The sequence below is a fragment of the Saimiri boliviensis genome, chromosome 1 (assembly GCF_048565385.1).
Source record: "Saimiri boliviensis isolate mSaiBol1 chromosome 1, mSaiBol1.pri, whole genome shotgun sequence".
NCBI classification, from domain to species: domain Eukaryota; kingdom Metazoa; phylum Chordata; class Mammalia; order Primates; family Cebidae; genus Saimiri; species Saimiri boliviensis.
Window position 1 is genome coordinate 230,800,359 of NC_133449.1, and position 16,748 is coordinate 230,817,106.

Below are 16,748 nucleotides of genomic sequence, written 5' to 3' on the forward strand. Positions count from 1 at the left end.
AACAAGGCCTGCCCTCAGGAGAAACTATTTAACCAGTGCTTAACCTGTTGGGGCTTATCAGAGCCTAACTCAACTGAAAGACGGGAAATACCCAAGTCCAGCCCACTCTAGCCATTCTGTCCCATCTAAGAAAGAAGAAAACAACTTCGAAATATTTGCGAAGTTCATAGACTCAATAAAAGACTGAGACCAAATCAAGAGACTACAGAGCACTTCACAACACCTTAGCACCACACAACTAAAGACTTAATTACAGCAATTCCTTTTACTGAGTACATCATGTCAGACTATCAAAAAAAACTAAAAGGCTGGGCACAGTGACTCACACCTGTAATCCCATCACTTTGGGAAGCTGAGGCAAGAGGACTGGTTAAGCCCAGGAGTTTGAGACCAGCCTGGACAATACAGTGAGACCCCATCTCTAGAAAAATAAAATTAGCATGGTGGCACATCTGTAGTCCCATCCACCTGGGAGGCCAAGGCTGCAGTGAACTATTAAATAGTTTTAAATATATATATTTTAAGTTCCGTAGAGACAATAAGAATATAGGTCAGAAACTTGGATCCACATAAAGAAAGCATGAGCTACATACAAGAAACGGATGAAGTTTAAAACTTTTTATTTATTTTTATTTTGAGACAGGGTCTCACTCTGTCACTCTGGTTTGAGCACAGTAGCATGATCATAGCAAACTGTAGCCTCTGCCTCCTGAATGAGTAGCTAAGACAACAGGCATGCACCAACACACCTCATTTTTTTTTTTTAAGACAGAGTCTCATTCTATCCCCTAGACACAATCTTGGCTACTGCATCCTCTGCCTCCCGAGTTCGGCAGTTCTCCTGCCTCAGCCTCCTAATAGCTGAGACTACAGGTGTACAGCCACATCCATCTAATTTTGTATTTTTGGTAGAGACAGGGTGTCATCATGTTGGTCAGACTGGTCTCAAACTCCTGATCTCAAGTGATTTGCCTGCCTCAACCTCCCAAAGTGCTGGGATTACAGGTGTAAGGCACCACGCTGGGCTGATGCCTGGCTTTTTTTTTTTTTTTTTTTTTTTTTTTTTGTAGAGACAGGATTTTGATGGAATATAACCACACTGCCTAGACTGGTTTTGAATCCCTGGCCTCAAGCAATCCTCCCACCTTGGCCTCTCAAAGCAGATACAAGCATGAGACACCATGTCTTATTTTTCATTCTCAAATGGTCTAACAGAAAACAGTTGGTTCAAAACAATAATAGCAACAATATATTCAATTATGGGTTCTTCTGCAAATATCTTGTGTGTGCATATATACACATATATACTTTTGTATATACTTATATATCAGTGAAATGAATGACAGCAATAATACAAAGATGGGAGGGAGGAATCAGATTATTTTGTTATTATAAGGTACTCACACTACCTGTGAAACAGTATAGTTATTTGTCTATAGGTTTGGATTTGTTATAAATGTATATTGCAAACTCTAGGGCAACCACTAACTGATGTGCTAAGAAAGGAGATAAATTATAATTATAAAAAATGTTCTATTAAATTCACCAAGAGGGCTGGGCACAGTGGCTCATGCTTGTAATCCTAGCAATTTGGGAGGCCAAGGCAGGCAGATCACTTGAGGCCAGGAGTTTGAGACTAGCATGGCCAACACGGTGAAACCCTACCTCTACCAAAAATGCAAAACTTAGCCAGGTGTGATGGCAGGTGCCTATAATCCCAGCTACTCAGGAGGCTGAAGCAGGAGAATTGCTTGAACCTGGGAGGTGGAGGTTGCAGTGAGCTATGATCAAGCCACTGCACTCCAGCCTGAGCAAAAGAGTGAAACACTGCCTCAAAACAAAACAAACCACCAACAGTAGGAGACAAAAAAGAACAAGGGCAACAAACAGAAAACAGCAAACAATATAGTAGATATTAATCTAACTAAACCAATAATCACTTTGAACATCAATGGTCTCAAGGTACTAACTAGAAGATAGATTATGAGATGATCAAAAAACAAGACCCAACTACATGTTGTCTATTTAAAAGTAAATAAACATATAAATTAGAAGTAAACAGAAAAATGTACGCTAACACTAGTTTAAAAATTTCAGAGGCCGGGCGCAGTGGCTCAAGCCTGTAATCCCAGCACTTTGGGAGGCCGAGGCAGGTGGATCACGAGGTCGAGAGATTGAGACCATCCTGGTCAACATGGTGAAACCCCGTCTCTACTTAAAATACAAAAAATAAGCTGGGCGTGGTGGAGCGTGCCTGTAATCCCAGCTACTCAGGAGGCTGAGGCAGGAGAATTGCCTGAACCCAGGAGGTGGAGGTTGCGGTGAGCCGAGATGGCGCCATTGCACTCCAGCCTGGGTAACAAGAGTGAAACTCCGTCTCAAAAAAAAAAAAAAAAAAAAAATTTCAGAAAAAGCAGACTCAAAGCAAAGAAAGTTATTAGAGATAAAGACGGGCATTTCATAATCAGACATGGGTCAATTCTCCAAAAAGACATAGCAATCCTTAATGCATTTGCACCTAATGACACAGCATCAAACTACAAGAGGCAAAACTAATGGAACTGCAAGAAAAAACAGATTAAACTACTATTATAGTTGGAGACTCTAACACCACTCAAATCAGAAATGGGCAGATCTAGCAGGCAAAAAATCATTAAGGATACAGCTGAATTCAGCAATATCATACATTGATCGGATATAATTAACACCTATCAACCACTTCATCCAACAGCAGAAACATATTCTTCTCAAGTTCACATGGAACATTCACCATGACAGAAATATTCTGTAACATAAAACACACCTTAACAAATTTAAAAAATTGAAATAGTAGCCGGGCGCAGTGGCTCAAGCCTGTAATCCCAGCACTTTGGGAGGCTGAGGCGGGTGGATCACGAGGTCGAGAGATCGAGACCATCCTGGTCAACATGGTGAAACCCCGTCTCTACTAAAAATACAAAAAATTAGCTGGGCATGGTGGTGCGTGCCTGTAATCCCAGCTACTCAAGAGGCTGAGGCAGGAGAATTGCTTGAACCCAGGAGGCGGAGGTTGCGGTGAGCCAAGATCGCGCCATTGCACTCCAGCCTGGGTAACAAGAGCGAAACTCCGTCTCAAAAAAAAAAAAAAAAAAATTGAAATAGTGTCTGCTCTCAAACCACAAAGGAATTCAATGAGAAATCAATAACACAAAGAAAACTGAAAAATCCCAAAATGTGTGGAGATTAAACAAGACATTTCTAAACAACATGAGTCAAAGAAGAAATCTCAAGAGAAATTTTAAAATATTTTGAGTTAAGTGGAAAAAATGTACACGTACAATTAAAATTTGTGGGATGCAGTGAAAGCAGAGCTTAAAGGAAAATGTATAGCACTGAGTGCATATATTAGATAAGATCTAAAATCAATACTCCAAGTTTCCACATTAGGAAACTAGAAAAAAAAAAAGAGCAAATTAAATCCAAAATAGGCAGAAGAAAAGACATTAAGAGCAGAAATCAATGAAATTAGAAACAGGAAATCAACAGAAAAATTGACAAAATGAAAACCTGGTCTTTCAAAAGATCAATAAATTCAATAAGCCTCTAGCTAGGCTCCTATCAGGGAACAAAAGGGAGGACACAAATTACTAATATCAGAAATGAAGGAAGGGACATCATTATAGGTCCCATAGACACTAAAATGATAACCAAGACATACTATGAAAAACTCAATGCCCACTTATTTGATAACCTACAAGAAATGGACCAATGCCTTGGAAAATGCAATCTGTGAAAACTCACTGAAGAAGGCTAAAAAAGAAAAATAATATGACCATATCAGTAAATACAGAAAAAAACATTTCACAAAATCCAGCACCCATTCATAATAAAAACTCTCAGCAAACTAAGAATAGAGGGGAACTTCCTCAATTTGATAAAGAACACCCCTACAAAAAGCCTAGTGCTAACATCATACTAAATTGTAAGAAACCAGCAGCTTTTCAGCTAAGATTAGGAACAAAGCAAGGATATCCCCACTCACCACTGCTTTTCAACACTGTACTAGAAGTCCTAACTAATGTAATAACACCCCACAAAAAAAGGTATGAAGATCAAGAAAAAAGAAATAAGAACATCTTTGTTCACAGATTACAAGATCATCTATATGGAAAATTCAAAGGTACTGACCAAAACCTCCTTGAACTAATAAATTATACTAAGGTTGCAGAATAGAAAGTTAATATACAAAAGCCAATCACTTTCATATGTAACAGCAATGAACAAGGATAATTTCAAATTAAACCCGTAACATTTACATCAGTGCCCCCCAAAGTAAAACAGGCATAAATCTAATGAAATAGGTACACATTCTATATGTGAAAAACAACAAAACCGATAAAAGAAATCAAAGAAAAACAAGAGATATTCCATGATCAGGGATAGGAAGACAATACTGTTAAGATGTCAGGTTCTCCCAACTTGATCTATAGATTCAATGCAATTCCAATCAAAATCCCAAGTTATTTTGTGGATATTGACAAACTAATGTTGAAGTTTATACAGAAAGGCAAAAAACAAAACAAAACAGCCAACACAATATTGAAAGAGAACAATAAAGTTGGAAGATTGACACTACTAGAGTTCATTTACTATAAATTAACAGTAATCCAGACAGTATGGTATTGACAAAAAATTAGAAAAACAGAACAACAGGACAAAATGGAGAGCCCCAAAATAGACCCACATAACTACAGTCAACTGATTTTTGAAAGGAGCAAAGGCAGTACAATGGAATAAAGGCAGTCTTTTCAACAAATGGTGCTACAGCAAAGTTAATTCAAAATGGATCACAGAAGCCACGCACATGCCTATAGTCCCAGCTACTAGGGAGGTCAAGGCAGAAGAATTCCCTGAACTTAATAGTTTAAGACCAACCTGAGCAACACAGCAAAACCCTGTTACTAAAATAAATAAATAAATTTAATCAATGGATCACACTAAATATAAAATGCAAAACAATAAAACTCCTAGAAGGTGACACAGGAGAAAACTTAATTGACCTTGGATATGGTGATGTCTTTTTAGATAGAACAACGGCATGATCCCTGAAAGAAATAATTGAAAAGCTGGACTTCCTTAAAATTAATGCTATGCAAAAGACAATGTCAAGAGAATGAGAACACAAATCACAGACTGGGAGAAAATATTTTCATCTAATAAGGAACTGTTATCCAAAATGTTAAGACTGTTTAAAATTCAACAATAACGAACCTATCAAGAAATGGACAAAAGACCTTAACAGACACTTCACCAAAAGAAGATACAAAGATGGCAAGTGAGCGTATAAAAAAAAAAAATGCTCCACATCATATGTCATCAGAGAAATGCAAACTAAAACAATGACATACCACTACACACCAGTTAAAATGGCCAAAATCCAAAACATTGATAATACCACATGTTGGAAAAGATGTAGAGCAATAGAAACTCTAATTCATTGCTGGTTGGAGTACAAAATAGTACAAACTGAAAGTCTGGCAGTTTCTTACAAAGCTAAACATACTGTTACCATATGGCCCAGTAATTCTATTCCTTGGTATTTATCCAAAGGAACTGAAAACTTACATCCATACAAAAAACCCACATACAGTTATTTATAGCAGTTTTATTCATCACTACCAAAATTTGGTAGTAATCAAGATGTCCTTGAGTTTGTGGATGGCTAAATAAGCTGTGGTACATCCAGACAATGGTATACTATTCACCACTAAAATGAAATGAGTTAATAAGCCATGAAAAGACATGGAGGAATGTTATTATGCATACTACTAAGTGAAAGAAGCCAATCTGAAAGGCTATATAATGGATGATTCCAACTATATGACATTGTGAAAAAGGAAAACTATGGATAGTAAAAAGATCAGTGGTTGCCAGAGTCTGCAAAGGGGCAGAGGAATGAATCAGTACAGCGCAGAGGATTCGTAAGGCAATGACACTACTCTGTAAGATGTTATAATGACGGATATATGTCTTTACACATTTGTCCAAAACTACAGCATGTACAACGTAAGATGAAACCCTGGGGTCAGACACAGTGACTCACACCTACAATCTCAACACTTTGGGAGGTCGAGGCAGGCGGATCACTTGAGGCCAGGAGTTAAAGACCAGCCTGGCCAACCTGGTAAAACCCCATCTCTACTAAAAATACAAAAAAGTAGGCGGGTGTGGTAGCACAAACCTATAATCCCAGCTATTCAGGAGGCTGAGGCAGGAGAATCACTTGAATCCAGGAGATGGATGTTGCAGTGAGCCAAGTTTGCAGGACTGCACTCCAGCTTAGGAGGCTCTGTCTCAAAAAAAAAAAAGAAAAACAAAAAGGGAACCCTGGGCCAGGCACAGTGACATACACCTGTAATCCTAGCATTCTGCAAGGCCAAGGCAGGAGGATTGCTTGAGCCCAGGAGTTTGCGGTTACAGTAAGTTACATTCATGCCACTGCACTGAAGCTTGGGCAACAGTGAGACTCTGCCTCAAAAAAAAGAAGTGAACCCCAGTATAAACTACAAACTTTGGGTGATTATGATGTGTCAATATAGATTCATCAGTTGTAACAAATGTCTACTCTGGTGGAAGATGTTGATGATGGTGAAGGCATAACGTTTTCAAGGTTCAACTATGTTATAGTAACTACTTCATTTATTTTTATACTAAGTTTTATTTATCAATTCATCAGTTGATGGGAACACAGGTTATTTCCAATTTTTGGCTGCTATGAACATTTGTGTACTGGTTTTTATGAGGATGTATGTTTTCACTTCTCTTGAATATATACCTAAGAGTGGAATTATGGAATTACAGGGTCATATGGTAACTCCATGTTTAACAAATGTTGAAGACCAAACTGTTTTCCAAAGCAGCTGCACCATTTTACATTCCCATCAGCAGTGTGTGAAGGTTCCAATTCTCACATCCTTGCCAATACTTGCTATTGCCTGACTCTTTGATTATAGATATCCTAGAGGATATGAAGTGGTATCCTCCTTGCAGTTTTCATTTGCATATTGACAGCTAGCAATGTTGAACATTTTTTCACGTGCTTATTGGCCATTTATCTTCTTAGGAGCAATGTCTATTTAAAATGTCTGCCCATTATAAACTGGGTTTTTTTGTTTTTTTGTTTTGGAGACAAAGTCTCGCTTTGTCTCCCAGGATAGAGCGTAATGGCACCATCTAGACTCACTGCAACCTCCCTCTCCCTGGTTAAAGTGAATTATCTCCTGCTTCAGCCTCCTGAGTAGCTGAAACTCAGGCATATGCCCTAACCACACTTGGTTAATTTGCACATTTTTGGTAGAGATGGGGTTTTGCCACGTTGGCCAGGCTGGTCTCGAACTCCTGACCTCAAATGATCCACCCACCTTGGCTTCACAAAGTGCTGAGATTACAAACAGGAGCCACCACACCCAGCCTGGTTGTCTTTTTCAAACTGAATTGTAAGACTTTACTATATATGCTGGATACACGTCCCTTATTAAACATGTGATCTGCAAACATGGTCCCATTCTGTGAGATGTCTTTTCACTTTCTTGATAGTGCTTTTGGACAAAAAGTTTAAATTCTTATGTCCAAAATGCCTGTTTTCTCTTTTGTTGTTTGTATTTTTAGTGTCACATCTAAGAAACCATGGTCTAATTAAAGGTCATGAAGATTTACTTCTATGTTTTCTTCTAAGAGTTTTTGAGTTAATTTTTATGTATGGGATGAGGTAGGAGTCCAGCTTCATTCTATTGTATGTGGACATCCAGTTATTCCAGCACCATTTCCTGAAAAGATTATTCTTTCCCATTGGATTATCTTGACACTCTTGTCAAAAATCAGTTGATCATAAATGTAAGTGTTTACTTCTGGGCTGTCAGTTCTATTCCACTGATCTGCACATCTAAGGTAGTACCATACTGTCTTGATTACTGTAACTTTTAAACAAAACTTCATCTTAACCTTATTTCCCTTTCCAGTCCCCATTTCTCTAATCCTCTTCCCTAAAAAACCTCTCGGCTCTCCACTGCTGCAAAACTCCTATGAAAGAGTTGTCCACTTGCTTTTTTCCCAGTTCTTTCTTCTTAAAGATACTTTAGTAAGGCATTTGCTCCTAACACTCAACCAAAACTATACTATTCAAGGTAGCTAATGACTGTTACATTGTTAAATTCAATGATAAATTTTCTGTCTTAATTTTATTTGTTCTGTCATCAGCACTGACAGTTCATCACTATCTCATTCTTGAAACATTTTCTTCACTTGGCTTTCAGAACACTAAGTTGTTTATTCTCAGTCTCCTTTGCTTGTTTCTTTTCTTCCCCTGCCCTTCCACCTCCAATATTCAAGTGCACCAGGAGTTAGGTCTTGCTTCTCTGCTATACATGTTCACTCAATTGATGATTGAAACCAGTCTTATACCTTTAAATACCATCTAAGGGCTGATGATTCCCACATGCACATCTCCAGTCCAAACCTCTCTGCTGAACACCAGATTCACACAATCAACTGCTTACTAAACACGTCTAACTGGATGCCTGAGAAACTGCAAATCCAACATGTCAAAAACTGAACTGGTTTGCACAAATTAACCTGGTTAACTTGTGTATTTTTCGCAGAAATGGGGTTTTGCCATGTTGGCCAGGCTGGTCTCCTACTCCTGACCTCAAATGATCCACCCACCTTGGCTTCCCAAAGTGTTGGAATTACAAACTTCTCACTAATTTTTTCTTTAACTTTATTTTTCTAATGGAGTTTTAGGTTTACAGCAAGATGGAAAGGAAGGTACAGAAATTTTCCATATATCCTTGCCCCAACACATGCATAGCCTCTCCCATTATCAATATCTCCCACCAGAGTGGACATTTGTAACAACTTATGAACCTTTACTGACACATCATCACCCAAAATCTGTAGTTTACATTAAGGTTCACTCTTGGTGTTGTACCTTCTATGGGTTTGGACGAATGACATGCATCCATTATTATGGTATCACATAAAGAAGTTTTGTTGCTCTAAAAATCCTTTATGTGTCAAGGATAGGGAGGGATAGGTATTCTGGGGGTTCTACTTTGACCCTTTTAAATCAGGATAAAGAGACAGATGGAAACACACTCTTAATCCTAATATACCATATCTTATTACCAGTGTGGCATGTAGACTCTAAAGTATATCCTAATGATTTTTATCTCCTGATGTTCACATCTTTATAATAATGCCCTTCCCTTGAGTGCATACAGAACCTGTGACATGCTTCTAACCAAGAGAATATGGTAAAAGTGATGGAAATGTCACACCTTTGATTAGGTTGCATTATTTGAGACTCCATCTTAGCAAATTAGAGTAAGATTCTTCGAAGGCTTGTCAAAGTAGGTGGCCATGTTAGAGAAGCCCATGCGACAAGAAACTTTATAGCCTCTGGGGACAGCATCTATAACCAAAGGTGGCCTCCAGCTGATAGCCAGCAAAAAGCTAGGACCCTCAGTCATACAACCACCAGGATTTTAACAACAATCTACATGAGCCTGGAAGCAGATTCTTCCCCAATTAAACCTCTAGATGAGAATGCAGCCAAGACAACATCTTGATTACAGCTCTGTAAGACCCTGAGCAAAGGACCCAGTAAGTAATGCTGTGTCTGAACTCCTGATCCATAGGTAAGTTTATAGCAATTTGTTACACAGCAACAGAAAATGAATATAACCAGTGTGAAGTAGTCATCTGCACCCATTGAAGGGAATGAACATACCCAGAGAAGCCAAGCCTTATGATCATCCACAGTCTCTTTTGACTCCATACAATGGGAAGATGGTCTCAATAGGGTCGGGAGTTCATGACTTTGGCTGGAGCAAATGGCACATTAGAAGATAAGAGTAAAAAGATAGTCTGGAGAAAATAAACTGTACTTTCTACTCAACTGTTCTGAAAGCCAAAAAAATTGTCTGTGAAAAAAATAAAAACAAAAAGGCATGTGGATGGCCTCACATGCCAAAGTACTCAGTAGGCAATACATAATCATTTCTAAGAAAGGTAGATGACCTAATCTGACCTCTGTGTTAGGAAAATAAGCCTAGTCACATACAAAAAGCAATTTGAAGAGAGAGGCTGGAAGTAGATAACTGGATAGGTCGTTCTATTATTTCACATGAGTGCCTGAATTAGGACAGGTAAGAAAGAATGAAAAGAACAGACAGGTAATATCTCCTGCAGGTATAAGTGACAGGATGTGGCAACTGATTAGATGTAAGAAAAGAAACTGTTTGAGCCAAAGACAGCTCGGGTATTTCTAGCCAATGATACTGGAATATAAGTCAACAGTATCATTAAATGAGACTGGAAACAAAGAGGTTCTGGAAGGGACAGATAATAAGCTCCAAGAATGACAAAACGGTGAGAAGCAGAAGAAAAAGAAAAAGAGAAAAAAGAAGCGCACAGCAAGAGAAAATAAGACAGGTGTTAAAGTACACAGAATGCTCTTGCAGTACTAAAGATGAGTAAACTACCATGTACAATTATATCCAGTCAGTCCCTGGAGCTAAATGCTTTAGTCCTAATTTTCAAGAGATACTAATACAAAATTACTTAACTCAGCTAGGCATGGTAGTTCATGCCTGTAATCACAACACTTTGGGAGGACAAGGAAGGAGGATCGCTTGAGCCTAGGAGTTTGAGACCAGCCTGGGCAACAAAGCAAGAACTTGTATCTATAAAAAAATAAAATTATTTAACTCAACATTTTCCTCCCTGCCTTCATTTTATATATATATATAAAATATTTCCAAAGAGGTTATATGGTTTGCCTAAAGTTACCAACTGCTTAGTGGTAGGGCCTAGGTTAAAATGCAAGTCCTCTTTAGACTCAGTCTACTTCATGTCCTGAATTATGTTAGAGACAGTACTTCCTCACATAAACCAATTTTCCATGTCCCTTTATGGTCAGAGATGACTACCTGGGCATATCCCCTCATGGTCAGTACCTGGAATTTTCTCTTGTGGTTCTTCTCTCTCCTATATGTGAGAGAAATCGTATATGGGATCAACCAGCAAAACAGAAAAGGAACCAGGCAGGCAATCCCTAAAGAAAATAAACATGACAGTAAACTAGGCCCCAAGAAATGTCTCTAAGGATTTGTCAGCAGCCCTGCACTTCTCCCACACACAGGTGTCCATCCCTTACCTTCAATACTCACCAAAAGAAATTCTGTCTAAAGCCACAAATGCCCTCACCAGTGGCTGAAACTAGTAAGAATCAAGCTGCAATAGGCATTTTCAACTGTTACTTAACTGAAAAGAAAAACATTCCCCATAAATACACACCAATTCTTAACGATAATTCTCTAGTTATTTAGGCATTAGATTTTTAGAAGGTAGGCCAGAAAACCTATCTACCATGCACAACATAATTTCAGTGGAAAAATGCATTTTTGGCCGGGTGCAGTGGCTCATACCTATAATCCCAGCACTTTGGGAGGCCAAGGTGGGAGGATCATGAGGTCAAGAGATCAAGACCATCCTGGCCAATGTGGTAAAACCCCGTCACTACTAAAAAATACAAAAATTAGCTGGGCACAGTGACACGTGCCTGTAGTCCCAGTTACTCAGGAGGCTGAGGCAGGAGAATCTCTTGAATCTGGGAGGCAGAGGTTGCAGTGAGCCGAGATTACACCAAGGCCCTCTAGCTCAGCGACTGAGCAACACTCCAACTCAAAAACAAAAAAACAAAATGCAAAAACACATTTTGAATTCAAACAAAAAAATTATTTCATAACTCAAGACTGTCTTACATTTTTATATTACATCTCAATTTAGATTAGCCATATTTCAAGTGCTCAAGAGGCTTTCATGACACTGTCAATAGAATAACTTAGCCTATATTATAAAGTATCTTATCACAACTCCTTTCTCTGAATGTGTAAAAGGGTGAATATATAAATTATAAAATTATTCAAGCCAGCTCACACCTATAATCCCAACGCTTTGGGCAGCCAAGGCAGGAGGATCACTTGAGGCCAGGAGTTTGAGACCAGCCTGGGCAACTTACCAAGACTTCATCTATACAAAAAATAGCCACTGTAGCAGAATATATTTGTAGTACTAGCTACCTGAAAAGCTGAGGCAGGAGGATTGCTTCAGCCCAGGAGTTTGGGATTACAAGGAGCAATGACTGGGCCACTGCACTTCAACCTGGGCAACAGGGTGAGACCCTATCACTAAATATATATATGTATATAATTACTCAAAATTTCCACAGTCATTCTTAAATACTTTAAGGATTCCTTTCAAACAGAAAAATTAAAAACAATTTTAATAAAAAAGAAGAACAGGAACTTTCTAAATCTTAGCAAGATTATACACTCAGGCATTCTGCTAGATCTTCTTTCTTGACCTCAAGTAGCTCATCATACCCTGATACAACAATCAAAAGCTTCATTTTTCACAAACACTGTCCTATGATAAAGATGTTAATATCACCAATCAAATAAAATAGGACCAAGGTCCAAAGTACCACTTAAATCAATTAAGTACACCTAATCTCTCTGGAAAATAATCACAGCCACAAAAATGGACAAATTTCTGAAATCACATCATATAAGAAAAAAAGGAATATTTAATATTTCAATGGTGTTTTCCATCATGTTAAAAGTGCAGAAAAAAATGCACCAAATTCTCATAACAATTTTCCTGGTTCTGACACCCTATCACTGTTGATTAAATCTAAGGGAAGTGTTTCACTGCAAATTGGCTTCTCATTATTGCCTACCTCCCTGCTCAAGACCATTCACTTTCAGAAAATCTTTCTGTAACTATAAAGTCTCAACATTTGGAATCACAGTTTATGTTTTATGTTTTATTTGTTCTGGATATATCGTCTTTGTGTCTGTGTGATTTTTTTTTTTTTTTTTTTTTTTTTTTTTTTGAGGTGGAGTTTCGCTAGTTACCCAGGCTGGAGTACAATGGCACGATCTCAGCTCACCACAACCTCCGCCTCCCGGGTTCAGGCAATTCTCCTGCCTCAGCCTCCTGAGTAGCTGGGATTACAGGCACACGCCACCATGTCCAGCTAATTTTTTGTATTTTTAGTAGAGACGGGGTTTCACCTTGTTGACCAGGATGGTCTGGATCTCTTGACCTTGTGATCCATCCGCCTCGGCCTCCCATAGTGCTGGGATTACAGGCTTGAGCCACCGCGCCCAGCCTGTGTGATTTTTTTTTTTTTTTTTTTTTTAAGACAGAGTTTCGCTCTTGTTACCCAGGCTGGAGTGCAATGGCGCGATCTCGGCTCACCACAACCTCCGCCTCCTGGGTTCAGGCAATTCTCCTGCCTCAGCCTCCTGAGTAGCTGGGATTACAGGCATGCGCCACCACACCCAGCTAGTTTTTTGTATTTTTAGCAGAGACGGGGTTTCACCTTGTTGGCCAGGATGGTCTGGATCTCTTGACCTCGTGATCCATCCACCTCGGCCTCCCATAGTGATGGGATTACAAGCTTAAGCCACCGCGCCCAGCCTGTGTGATTTTTAAAATACCAATTAGGTGAGAAATCTTTCAAAGACCAGGACTATATTTTCTATTTCTTAGGCATCTATCTCTCTCCAAAGAGAGCACTAGCAAAATAAAAAATACAAAAACTTTACAGAGAACACACGACTTAATAAGCCAGTTCTGCCACTTACTAGCTGGATGATATGTGTCTCAGATTCTTTATTAGTAAAATGGAGATTTTAAGTATCAATTTTGAATGTTATGAGAATTCAATAAGATAATACAGGCAAAGTGCATGGCATGAAGTAGACAGCTGGATGAAGAATACCACAACTGATAAGAGTAATCTAAAGCTGCTACTATATAAAAAGCTAAACATATTTCTTGCGAGTACAGTTTTCCAAACATTTATATAAAAATCTCTTTTCATTCTTTATCAGCAATCTTTAAAAATGGTCTTGTTCCCATCTCCACCCCCTAGAAATCAAGTTAAAAGAACTACATATAGTGGAATATAATTTACCAGCTCTTCTTTTTTTCCCTTCAACAACTACTAACAAATTGCACTCTCACATATCCACAGCACTAATTTATTTAGGTTGAATCATATGAAACCACCATTTTTATATTATCAAAACTGGTCAACTAACTGACCATTTCACATGTGTCAACCTGTAACTTACATGCTCAAAGAGCACACTTTAGTGATCCCAACCTGGGATTAACTTGCTGCATATAAGCAAAGGCTGTTAAATGAGGGCTTTGAAATAAAAAGAAATTTAAAAGTTCATTCTTATTTTAATGCCTTTACTTTCAGACTGTTTTCACCAACAACACTATTGACACTGAATGTGTGGGGTTTTTTACTCCCTACGCCAACCAATTCTCCAAGTCTTTGGATACCATCTAGATGTCCTACAATTCAGTTCAATTCCAACATTACCTACCTGGACTATCACAGATCCCACAGGTTAAGGGCTCATTTCAGACACCAGTCACAAGTCCCAAGTCACCAGTCAAAAGTCACAGATCGCTGCCTGTACCGACTAACTTGCTATAAACTTGGGGTTTCCATGACCCTCTCCTCAGATTTGATAATTTTCTAGAAGGGCTCTCAGAACTCAAGGAAACAATTTACTTATTACTAGCTGCTTATTACAGGATACAACTCAGGAACAGGCAAATAGAAGAGATGCACAGGGAAATGTAACAAAGTATTGGAGGGGGACCCAAATACAGGAGATGAAATTAGTTGCCACAAAAATTCTGGGGATATGCTGGGCGCGGTGGCTCAAGCCTGTAATCCCAGCACTTTGGGAGGCTGAGGCGGGTGGATCACGAGGTCAAGAGATCAAGACCAACCTGGTCAATATGGTGAAACACCGTCTCTACTAAAAATACAAAAAATTAGCTGGGCATGGTGGCACATGCCTGTAATCCCAGCTACTCAGGAGGCTGAGGCAGGAGAACTGCCTGAACCCCGGAGGCGGAGGTTGCAGTGAGATGAGATCGCGCCATTGCACTCCAGCCTGGGTAACAAGAGCGAAACTCCGTCTCAAAAAAAAAAAAAAAAAAAAAAAATTCTGGGGATAATTCTCAACAGAATCTACCTCAATGGTTTCAAATCCAGGTCACAATAAAATCAGGAAAAGAACTTTGAAAGAAAAATTGTCCTAACTCTAACAGATTAGGGCCATAAGGAGTAGTGTAATAAAGTCTCCCAAATGCTTCCCAATGTACATCTAGAGTAACAAACCATTGTTCTATGAGGATTTTTTTTCATACTTGTACATTTTATAAATCAATACTGAATTTTGAGGTCAAGTGCCATAGCTCATGTTTGTAGTTGTAGCACTTTGGAAGGCTGAGGTGGGAGGATGGCTGGGAGGCCAGGAGTTCAAGACCAGCTTGGGGAACACAGAAGACCCTGTCTCTGTAATAAATAAATTTTAAAAAGAAAAAGGAAAAATAACAATTTTGAGGGGAAAAAGATGCTTTCCTAGACTGGGTAAAGTTCCAGAGGTTCTACTCTGCCAGAACAGAAGGCTACATTCAGAATAATCTAATTCAAAGGACAATCATACAAATATTTATGGTATAGTTCCATACGGTTTCCACATAAAAAAAAATTACCCCACATTATCAGGTAGACAACATGTATACGAAGAAACATTTCTCTAATTCCTAGCATTTCAAGTAACATAGAAAAGTTTACATTTTAGAGAGATTTTGTGATTTAATTTGTAAAACATGAAGGAAAATTTGAAGTATTTCACTAGGAACATCATGGTAATCTTCAATTACTACTAATATTTCTACATATTAGAAAAATCCAAGCTTGCTGAATACTAAAAACATTAACAATTTGTTTTATATAAGTTTAACCAATCCACTAAAAAAAAAATCATAGTTAAAATATAATTCCTATTGAATTTCAATTTAAACATTTAAAAGTAAGAATCATCTTACTGTTCTAGAATCCGAGAATGGATTATATTCATCAAGTCCTGGTGGAACATTTCTTGTCACTTGTGTAACTGATGGATCCTAGAATAAAATTCAAAGGAGAAAAAAAAAACATTATTTATCCTTTAAAAAATAATTTTGATATTTACATACCATTTGCTTTATCTACACCCAGCAAAGCTAACAGAAAAATAAAAGATGACTATCAGATTTACTCAGTCTCATTTCAACAATGGTGACGTTTAAACCCATACAACCAACACATTCTCAAAGGAAAACAAAAACTGGGTTAGATTCAAATCAGCTGCAAGCTATTACATCAAGATAAAAAGTAGACCACCTCTTAAGAGCTATGTGGAACGGACTACACAAGAGCATCTTAGCAAATCTCAGGTAAACCCACCAACATTGCCTTTGGCCTCCATAAAGATTTCATGTTCCACTTTTTTATAACATCTTCAATTATTCCCACTGCAGATTTCATACTGCATTTCACACTGCACAGACAGCTAAATACAAGAAGCTCAAAGCATTACATATCAATGTCATATACAGCCAACATCATCTATAGAATTCAATATTAAATACATCGTTTTATTCTACTCCAATATCTCCACTAATTTCACCACATGATCATAGACTGTCTTCCCTTTTCCAAGCATAGTACATGACGACACCATTCCAACTTTTCAAATCTTTTAATGTTAAGCTTTCATAAAAATGACAAAATCACACAGTGAGAGGGAAAAAGGCAGACAGGAGGCAGTACTAACTTGCAGCTC

The 16,748-nt window shown here is 38.3% G+C and overlaps 1 protein-coding gene across 1 annotated transcript in view; it reads right to left on the reverse strand.

The window, feature by feature from the left end:
- Positions 1-16,748, reverse strand: part of SCAMP1 (secretory carrier membrane protein 1) — a 118,070-nt gene that overhangs the window by 67,491 nt on the left and 33,831 nt on the right. Inside the window, exon 2 of the mRNA XM_003920816.4 lies at positions 15,970-16,047. Coding sequence (XP_003920865.1) covers positions 15,970-16,047 — 78 coding nt within the window. The remainder of the gene's footprint in view (positions 1-15,969; positions 16,048-16,748) is intronic.